The sequence below is a fragment of the Mustela putorius genome, unplaced genomic scaffold, assembly GCF_011764305.1.
Source record: "Mustela putorius furo isolate JIRA1106 unplaced genomic scaffold, ASM1176430v1.1 tig00000460_pilon_pilon_pilon, whole genome shotgun sequence".
NCBI classification, from domain to species: domain Eukaryota; kingdom Metazoa; phylum Chordata; class Mammalia; order Carnivora; family Mustelidae; genus Mustela; species Mustela putorius.
The window spans coordinates 16,207,852-16,218,849 of NW_025421389.1; the positions used below are offsets into that span (position 1 = coordinate 16,207,852).

At 39.3% G+C, this 10,998-nt stretch overlaps 1 protein-coding gene across 1 annotated transcript; it reads right to left on the reverse strand.

Moving 5' to 3' along the window:
- Positions 1 to 1,621: 1,621 nt before the first annotated feature.
- On the reverse strand, positions 1,622 to 2,557 carry LOC101680147 (olfactory receptor 10G7). Its single transcript, XM_004750248.1, has one exon. The coding sequence runs from the start codon at positions 2,555 to 2,557 to the stop codon at positions 1,622 to 1,624; it is 936 nt and encodes a 311-aa protein (XP_004750305.1).
- Positions 2,558 to 10,998: the final 8,441 nt, after the last annotated feature.

Here is a 10,998-nt window from a genome sequence, read left to right on the forward strand (position 1 = left end):
ACTTATCACCATGTCCTCTGGATGATGCTACATCACCAGATGTAGCACCCACACCAGATGATGACCTTCATGAATGCAGGTACTTTATCAGTTCTTTGGCTGTTTCTATTGCTTATTACATAACATAACATTCAGTCAATGTCCCATAACATTTTGTGCTACTATGAGTTAAGTAGAATAGTATGATATTACAAGACACTAGAAAGAATGCATGTGAATCCATTGGCTAAGTAAGTTTGATCAAACTCATCCTCAGTTTTCTCCTTTGCAAGTTGAGTAGGATCATAGACTAAGCCATATCAGTCTGGTTTATTGAAGTGAACTCTAGTAGTTGACCTCTTAGATAAATCACTGTTTTGTGGCTTACAGTGCTCATACCTGTATAGATAGTACAATTTTCTTCCCAGCATAGCCTCATGACTTACTTAGAGCAAGAGATACAATATAGCACAGATGGTTGTCTCGCTAAAGCATCTCTGGAAGTCAGGTGCTGCAAATCTGAGCAGTCTGACAAGCAATCTCCAGTTCTAACAGGTGCCCATCAGTTTCTCTTCTTCTCTTCTTGGTATGCTAGGCAGTGTTGACATTTATTGCATTAACAGGATACATGTGACATTTAAATTAAGCATTTATTTTCAGAAAAACTACTTTATGCTATAATATAGGCATATATTTGAATGACTCCTTTGAGGTTCATGGCCCAACTCTTAACTCCCCAGTGTCCAAAGTTCATTTTACACTTTAAGTCAAACAAATGTGAACTACTGATAACCTAATCACACAGGTCTGATTACTAGGTATTGTTCTAGAACTGGAAAATAATTTCAATATTTATTGGTAGTGTTTTTTTCAAAGATTATTTTATTATTTTTCACATATTTGCTATTTGTCCCTTATTTACTCACAAAAACAATTTGAAGACTGCTGAAATTAGAAGCTTTGCATTTAAGATAAAAGTCAGGAGCTCTGTAAATATGAAACAACAATCTAGACAGTTGTAATCCAGTAAAATAGTGCATAGAACACATAAATAGATAAATATTTACTTTAAAAAAACTTGAAAGTCAAAGTGAAAAAATTAGAGTTATGGAGTTTTTGTCATCTTATAAATGTGGATAAAGGCATTCTTGAGAATCAGGTTCTTTTGGTGTGATATTATATAATGTAGAATTTCATCAGATGGATACTATGTTATATAATGAATTACAAATATTACATGTGATTTTCTTCAATATAATGGCTTGAAAATTGAAAGAGATTTTTAGATTGTTTGATTTAAATTGGCAAAATAAAATATATGTGAGTTGTACTGAAGAGCAGTTCCGCAAAATACTTATTTGAGGATAGGAGTAACCTTTTTCTGATGATTTACTTGGTAGAACATAAACAAGAATAAGCCATCATCCTTCCTCTTAGATTACCACCTAAATGGTTGCGGTTGCTTTTACTGGGATTCTGGCAAGAAATTAAGAGGGAAAACTTTTTAAAATGCATGAAATTTTAATTAAAAAATTAAGATGGGATCATTGAAATGTTCCTTACAAGTATAATGTTCATGTTGGTGGTTTAATTTAATTCTAAACAAAAACAAAAGAAGCTAGTCATATCTGGCCTTTCTTCTTTATTTATGCTGAGTGAATACTGACTTACTTCTCACCTTGAGCAACGCTTTCTTCACTTCCTTGTTCCTCAGAGTGTATACCACAGGGTTTAGAAGGGGTGTCAGCACCGTGTAGAAAACTGCCACAACCCCATCCACAGCATCCCGGGAGCCTGGCCTCAGGTAAATGAAAAGACCAGGGCCAAAGAAACAAAGGACCACAATGCAGTGGGAGACACAGGTCTGAAAGGCTCTGTGTCTCCCCTCTGAGGTGCGGATCTTCAGGATGGACCAGACAATGGACACATAGGACAACACTATCAGGAGAAAGCAGCCCAAGGCCACGACCCCAATGTTGACAAAGATCACCATCTCATTGACAGAGGTGTCTGCACAGGCCAGCTTGAGGATGGGAGGGGCATCACAGAAGTAATGCTGGATCTGGCTGGGCCCACAGTAGGGCAGACGGAATGTCAGTGTGGTCTGGACAGCAGAGTGCAGAGCGCCACTGAGCCACGTGCTGGTGGCCAGGAGGGCACATGTCCTCCCACTCATCATGCTGGCATACCTGAGTGGGTGACTGATGGCCAGGTAGCGGTCATAGGACATGACTGTGTAGAGGAAACACTCGGTGCTCCCCAGGAAGTGGAAGGAGTAGAGCTGGGCCACACAGCTGGGAAAGGAGATGGCCCTGCCTCCTGGTGATGCCAAGGCCATCAGCATTTTGGGCACAGTGACGGTAGAGAACCACATGTCAATGAAGGACAGGTTGGTCAGGAAGTAGTACATTGGGGTGTGGAGGTGGGAATCCACCTTGATCACCAGCAGGATGAGGAGGTTCCCCACCACAGTGAGTACATAAATCACCAAGAAGATTCCCCAGAGGGGCATGTCCATTGCTGGAGCATGGGGAAGGCCCATGAGGAAGAACATTGTGACGAGGCTCACATTTGTCATTTTCCACGCCTTTTGTGTCTCTCCCTATGGGAATAGAGAGAGCACCTAGCATTTAATTGAAAACCGAAAACCCATTTTCATGTGTCATCTTCATCATCCCATGGTAGATAATTCTAGAGTCAAACTCAACTTAGCTTGTTACAAAAATTATTTGGTAAAGATGATAGAATGATTTCAACATAACCCCCCCACCCCGCCCTCATAGGTAAGCAAAAGCACTTGCACACAAACTGAGGCACACACAGATCTATGCAGTAGAAAGTCATAGAAATCCATTGTATTAATCTATAGTTATATATCATAAACGACCACAAACTTAGCAGCACAAAGGAAATGCAAATTTCCTTTCTTACAGTGCTTGAGTCAGGTGAGCTGGGTGTTCTGCTCAAGGTTAAAATCAAGATGTCAGCTAAGTCTGGAATTTCATCTGAGGCATGGGTTTCTCTGTGAAGCCAATGGAGATTGTTGGCAGAATTCAGTTCCTTGCAGTTTTAGGGCTGAGGTATCTGTATTTCTTGCTGGCTGTTAATAGGGATCCTCAGTCCCAGTTTTAAAGCCCACCCACAAGTCCTAACTACCCTAACCAAGCTCTGTGTTGCCAGCTTGATGTCCCATCTAACACAGCAACTTACTTCTATAAAGCCAGTAGGAGAACCTCTCCCAGTTTGCTGTGATAAAGTGTGATGTAACAGAACACATCATGAGTGATAACCCATTAAAGTCACAAGTCTCACCCATACTCAAGAGGAGGCCACATAGCAGGGAGACGGGGAGTGAACACCATGGGGCAACAATGGAGGGAAGGGGGTTTTGGAATTTTATTTTGTCTCCAGAGTTCATGTGGTAACTTAATGAGTTCAGAATTTTATTGTTGATAGCAATGCATACTTCAAAGGTCTACACTACAGCTGAATAATTGTGAGGGAGTTGTCATATATAACTTGAGGCCAGTAATACGAGTTGAAATGTTACAAGTATTAAATAAGATAATAGATGTGATCCTTAATAAAGTATTGGCACTTGGGAGCTGCTCAAAAAATAATAATGAATCATACAAAATGGCTGCCTTGTGATACAGAACTTCCTGCCTAACTAAATATATATTTATCTATCTATCCCCCAAACTATCTATAGAGAGGGGGGAATGAGAGGAAGAATAAATTCTCTTTGTGCTGTGAGACTTCTCAATTTCCAAGCTAGACCTTTGAGGAAGGTCTCATCCCCAGTATTAGTGTCTCATTACAACCACCACCTGCTTAGAAAAGGATTTCCCTCAGCAGAGGTTGGGAAACTCAACTCCATGACATGATCCCCATGCTCTTCCATCTGATTCAGAAAATACCAAGCCCTGTACACTGCGGTTCCATACTTTTACACTAGGCTATCCTTTATTAGGCCCTAAGAACATAAACTTAATATGTGTTCTCCCAAATCAATCCATTGATAGTTTTTTAACATATATCCTTCCATCTTAAATAGCTAGATATTTTCCATTTCGCGTTGTTAGAGATGATATCCTTTCCTCTATCTTCTACTTCTCATACTCATAAATTCAGGCAACATCTTTTTTTTTTTTTTTCAGTTGTTCTTGTAACTGTGTTTTCTAACTACAGAAAGTGAAGGTGGACACAGTTTCTTGACTGATGGGGAATTAGGATCCTAAGGGCAGGGTTTTGAAAACTCCTATTTACCATAAGGCAACATCTTTAAAAGAGAAAATATCTCCATCAAGGATATGGCTCTTATTTAAGACCTACTACCTGAGATAGGAAGAATAGAGCCAACACCAGAGGAAAGGATGTTGCCAGCTTGATGTCAAGAAAAGTTGGGATTCTACACAATGAAAATTGAGACAGAGTTGATATTTTTAAAATTTAACCAAATTCATGTTCAGTTCATGATCATTATTAATTAATTCTTTGAGGAAAACTGTGAAACTGGCTCCACAATATGAGAGAAGCCCAGATTACTGATCCCAGCAAAGCTTAAACAAAATGTATCCTGTGTCTAGACAATGTGGCTTAAGCTACATCTAAGCTGTAATTTTCATGGATGGAGAGTGGCTTCCAGGTAGGGGATGAATAAACCACAGGAATGAAGGCCTAGCATAGGAAATACAGTTCATGGTATTGTATAATGACAGATGGTAGCTGCGCCTATGGTGGGCAGAGCATAAACTACAGAGAAAGTCGATCACTACGTTGTATACCCGAAAACAGTGTGATGTTGTGTGTCAAATATACAAGCACCCACAAAAAATGTTAATCTATATTTTTCCAATAGGCGAATAAATAACAGAGACAAAATTGTCATAATCACCTATATGGATATCAGAATTCAAGAACTGGTACAAATGTATCTGAAGTTTCTACTTTACCAGTGGATCCCATACCCAGGGTATCTCCATATTCACATTAGATGAAATATGAACCTTTTCATCAGGTGAACTTTTTCATCAGGTGAATTACAGAGTAGCCTGAGATTTAAGGCAGGACTATTGATTAGCAATGTTTCATTTGTTTGTCCATGCTGCAACAATTTTGTCCTTATTAGTAGGCTTTTAATTAATAAGTGTGTGTGTGCATGTGTGTGTGTGTGCATGTGTGTGCGTGCATGTGTGTGTGTGTGTGTGTGTGTGTGTGTGTAAAGAAAGAGAGAAACAGGCAGACAACAGAGATGGGATACAGAGTCATAGACAGTGTCAACGTGAGACTTGATAACCCAGTGTAGAAAGATGTCTAACAATGCCCAAGCATCTTATCTCTCAGGGAAAGTTCAAGAGGGGAAGAAGAGAAACTAAGAGAAATCTACCATTTTAAAAACTCACCTTACAGTATGTGATTCATTTCCATATAAAACTCATCTGTTTTTTTTCTTCCAATTTTTTCTATCATTTTTGAGGCTGTACTCAAAGAACAGACATACCTGTGATTCTTTGATGAAAGTGGCTCATTTCTATTCAAGAACCAAACTAGTTGAAGTTCAGGGAATGGAAACTAGCATGGCTAGATGGGTAGGGAATTAACTTATTTTGGTGACCCAGGGGAAGGATTCCTCTTGGGTTTCCAGGTTCCCTTGATGAGCAGAAAAACACGAGCAAGAGACTAATGAAAGGTTTTTAATAATCATGCATAGATGTCCCACTGTGTTTGCTTTTTTGAACCCTCCCGAGAACAGTTCATGTCTTTCTGAAACTTGTATTTATACCTAAGAGGAACGAAGGAGGACACAGTTACCTTTTCTCTCAACAGTGCTGACTCTCAACTTTAACTTGACCAGAATCCATAAATGGTCTCTACCTGTCCCCACTCTCCATCTCAGTGCAACTCTCTCTTCCACCATCTTTTTAAGCTATGTTTAAAACATGAAAGTTTCTAACCCTTTTTGGTTGTTTAGAGCTTTAGAGTAGTTTTTCTTAAGGAAATACCTAAGGATACCTATTTCCCTGTTGCACATGTAATAGATTGCATTGCTGTTATAACTTTTATGGTCTTATAAGCCTGTGTAACACTTGACATATTAAAGTGGACCTTAAGGGCACCTGGGTGGCTCAATGGGTTAAAGCCTCTGCCTTCGGCTCAGGTCATGATCCCAGAGTCCTGGGATCAAACCCCATCGGGCTCTCTGCTCAGCGGGGAGCCTGCTTCACCCCCGCCCCCGCCTGCCTCTCTGCCTACTTGTGATCTCTGTCAAATAAATAAATAAAATCTTTTTTTTAAAAAAAAGTGGATCTTAGTTTATAAATAAGCTTTTCATGCACTATATTGATTTCTTTGTTTTAAGGTAATAGTCTTTTTCTTATTGGTTTGTCAGAACTATTAAAATTAAGGTAACTAACTCAAGTTATTAATATCAACATATCTTGCTGGCTTGGATGAAGGAGAACATTTCCTCCCCCATAGTGTTGGTACAAATCTGTATAGTTACAGAGCCTTCTTTAGGAAAGCAATACAACATTAGTTAGTGAATTTAAGATCGTGTGTGCTCTTAATTCCAGTAATTCCACTCCAGGAATCTATTCTTGATTATTAAAGCACAAGGATATGGTGTCTTCATTCAAACATGTGTGTTGATACATGGTTTCTAGTGGAAAAACAACTGAAAACCAAGTAGAAAACCCTAGAAAGAATAAATCATGGTGTTGTTACATCATGAAATCTTAAGCAGCTACTAAAAGACTGAGTTACACCCATTCCAATTAACTCTAGGTGGCTTTCATGGGATATTTTCAATGGGGGAGGGAACATGATGCCTAGAAGTGTGATTAACGTTGTCTCATTTGCTTAAAGCAAATAATCACAAACCATATATTACAAAGATATAGAGAAAGGGATAAAAGGATATGAATGAGATTATTAATCTGGAGTTGAGAATGGCGGTGTGAAAAACAGACAAAATATTTTCAAAAGATGAAAATACTAATGTAGCATATGAGATGTAATCTAATTACTTTAAAATCTTGTTTGTTATTTTATACACAAAAGCCAGAAATAAAGGAATTGAATCTTGATCTACTGACCTGTATAGAGATGCTGATATTATATAGTTTAAGTAAAAAAGGAAGCTAAACAAAACTTTATATTTCAGTTTAAACACATTTCCCCCATATACTCTCTCTCTCACACACACACACACTCACATACTCTCTCTCTCTCTCTCTCTCGTAGGAAACCCCTAGAAAAACCAATGAATCAAATTTGGAGGAGGAACAGGAAATAGGAATAGGCAGAATTATTGCAAAATCGTGCCTAATAAATATGTGACGACGGCCCACTGACGTTTCATGGAGGGCTCCAGTCCATAGCAGCTTACCGTCACCCCAGGCATGAACCCTTACCACCCTGCAGGATGCTGTCACCCTACCTTTCCTATCTCTGTGTTATTAACCCTGTCATGGCCATCCTCTGAATCATCCTCTCTAGCATGTGCCTTTTACTGCCCTTGCTTCTGACCCAAAGTCTAAGTTGACATATCCATTGCTCAAGTCTAGATCCCATGTCTGTGTCCCTTTTTGCTGGAGGGAATGGGAAAGCATCTGGTATTGCTGTTTCTATGGCAAAATGCAGCCCCAATTACAGGAAGAGGATTTCAATGATACACAGCCAACCTGGGAACAAATAAGTATGCCAGTAAAGATCCATGGCTGTGCACTGCAATGACTGCACACCATCTGTATACATCCTTCCCTGCCTACTTACACACACACGATGTCAGCACCAACTACAGCATGACTGTAGTCCTCACGTCGCTCCCTTCACACATGGAGCCATTCTGAGATATCACCATTTATTCCACCCAGATCCAACTCTATCATTGGTTCTGAGGCAAGTTGAGTTCAACATCGTGTGCCCTATGGACAAAACAGTAAAATTACCATGAACACATCCTAGATATAATAATGGACCGGGCAGAGGAAAATAAAACATGGAAATACACACATACCAAACCAATGTAGAAATACATGTCGAAGGTACAAGACTTATTTTGCAACTGGTTATGAGGGAATAGCTAACATTAAGGACTTGTCTTCTTCCACACATTGTCTCATCAGGTCGCTCAGCATGTCAATGTCGTCAATGAGATGAATCACACCATTGTTTCTGCAAGACACCACCATGGGGTTTTCTTTGTTTTTTTGTTTTTTTTAAGGATTTTATTTATTTATTTGACAGACAGAGATCACAAGTAGGCAGAGAGGCAGGCAGAGAGAGAGAGAGGGAGAAGCAGGTTCCCTGCTGAGCAAAGAGCCCGATGCGGGGCTCGATCCCAGGACCCTGAGATCATGACCTGAGCCGAGGCAGAGGCTTAATCCACTGAGCCACCAGGCGCCCAAGACACCACCATGTTTTGATCTTGCAATATATTGCTTCAGTCATTTATGATTCATTTTTACATACAGATATAGTCATATGCAGGGGCTTCTCATGGAATTACCTAGATTCACTGTCTGGGTAAGGAAGAGATCGGAGTAGAAAAATTACTGCCTTTTGTTTTAGTGCAAATAAATTTTCAGCAGGGGGATAAAAGCCAATAATTCTAGAATTTTATGTTTTATTACAGGCCAGATATTTTTCATCATGTAGTGGGTCAAGAAAATGAAACCTTGAAGAGCCCCCCCATGTGGAAATTGACACGCCAGGGGGAGTCGTGTCCTTCGTCCTATGTCAGTCTATCACAAGATCCTTGGAATTACTTATTTGGTACTTCAGGAGTAAAATGAAATAAAAGAAACTTGAGCACAGTGCAAGCTGACATTGCTAAGCATTATCAAATTGGACTAGATTTTGTGAACTAGCCTAACTCCCCACAAGGCAAATAGATGACCAGAAATGTCACTGAGGTGGCAGTTTGTTTCTGTAGGCTCGACTCCCACAATGCCGTTCACATATGAATGTGAACATATTCACAGGGCATCTGGGCTATGTTCTATTTCCTACATACCAGCTCCTATTAGCATGATGTCACTGGTATAGTTACCCAGCATAATACCCTGTGGGCTCGTGAGTGAACAAAGTCACTACAGTGAAACTGTTACATAAAAAGCATGATCCACCGTTGCTGGGGGGAGGGGGTTTGGGAGAACGGGGTGGGATTATGGACATTGGGGAGGGTATGTGCTTTGGTGAGTGCTGTGAAGTGTGTAAACCTGGTAATTCACAGACCTGTACCCCTGGGGATAAAAATATATGTTTATAAAAAATAAAAAATTAAAAAAAAAAAAGCATGATCCAAAACTATACCTGTCACGTATGTGATTAAAAAAAAAAAAAAAGCTTTCAGTAAATCCATACGATGTGTAGGGAAGGATTTCTCTTTAAAAGACACAAAATGAATCAAGTAGAAATTCTCAATTTTGATGTGGCCGAATTATCAAAAGACATTATAAAAACAGAACAGCTAAGTTCCACATTGAGTATATTTACTACACATAAACTAAGTGGGAGACAAAATGTAGCAGTAGTTGTATTATAGATAAATGTATATAAATCAAGAGGTAAAAAAAACAAATAAATGTAATAAGAAAAAGCATATAGACTTTTCAGAGAAATGGAATATAAGAAAGGTAGGGAAACCAAAGAAACATGCTCAACCTCCTTAGTAATCACAGAAGTGCATATTTAAACTATGATAATATATAAATGTATGTTATCAATAGTAGATTTTTTTTAAATGTGTCATCTGTGTATATACCAAGTACTAGTAAAAAAGCGGATCCCGTGACCTCTCTTACCCTCTAGTTAATGTGAAAATTGGTGTGAATATGAGATCTCCAACACAGGTATAGATCTGTCACTGTGTGGTCCAGCAGACTCTCTCCAAGGACCAACATAGATTTTGTACATGTGTGTTTTCTACCATGTGTAAACATATCCTTAGCGGCTCTGCTTACACCTAGCCAAAAAAATGTTCAAAATTTAAGGGTTGTCTGGAAAGAGAATATTGTGAAAGGAAAGAGAGATGAAAAACAAGCTTTATTCATAAAAGAGAAACATAGAGGTTAAAAAAAAAAGATGAATAAACCACGGCCATAAAAATCAGGGAGTCTCTTTATATGGAACCAGAAAAGACCTCGAATAGCCAAAGGGATATTGAAAAAGAAAGCCAAAGTTGGTGGCATCACAATTCCGGACTTCAAGCTCTATTACAAAGCTGTCATCATCAAGACAGCATGGTACTGGCACAAAAACAGACACATAGATCAATGGAACAGAATAGAGAGCCCAGAAATAGACCCTCAACTCGATGGTCAACTCATTTTCGACAAAGCAGGAAAGAATGTCCAATAGAAAAAAGACAGCCTCTTCAATAAATGGTGCTGGGAAAATTGGACAGCCACATGCAGAAAAATGAAATTGGACCATTTCCTTACACCACACACGAAAATAGACTCAAAATGGATAAAGGACCTCAATGTGCGAAAGGAATCCATCAAAATCCTTGAGAACACAGGCAGCAACCTCTTCGACCTCAGCCGCAGCAACTTCTTCCTAGGAACATCGCCAAAGGCAAGGGAAGCAAGGGCAAAAATGAACTATTAGGATTTCATCAAGATCAAAAGCTTTTGCCCAGCAAAGGAAACAGTTAACAAAATCAAAAGACAACTGACAGAATGGGAGAAGATATTTGCAAACGACATATCAGATAAAGGACTAGTGTCCAAAATCTATAAAGAACTTAGCAAACTCAACACCCAAAGAACAAATAATCCAATCAAGAAATGGGCAGAGGACATGAACAGACATTTCTGCTAAGAAGACATCCAGATGGCCAACAGACACATGAAAAAGTGCTCCACATCACTCGGCATCAGGGAAATACAAATCAAAACCACAATGAGATATCACCTCACACCAGTCAGAATGGCTAAAATCAACAAGTCAGGAAATGACAGATGCTGGCGAGGATGCAGAGAAAGGGGAACCCTCCTACACTGTTGGTGG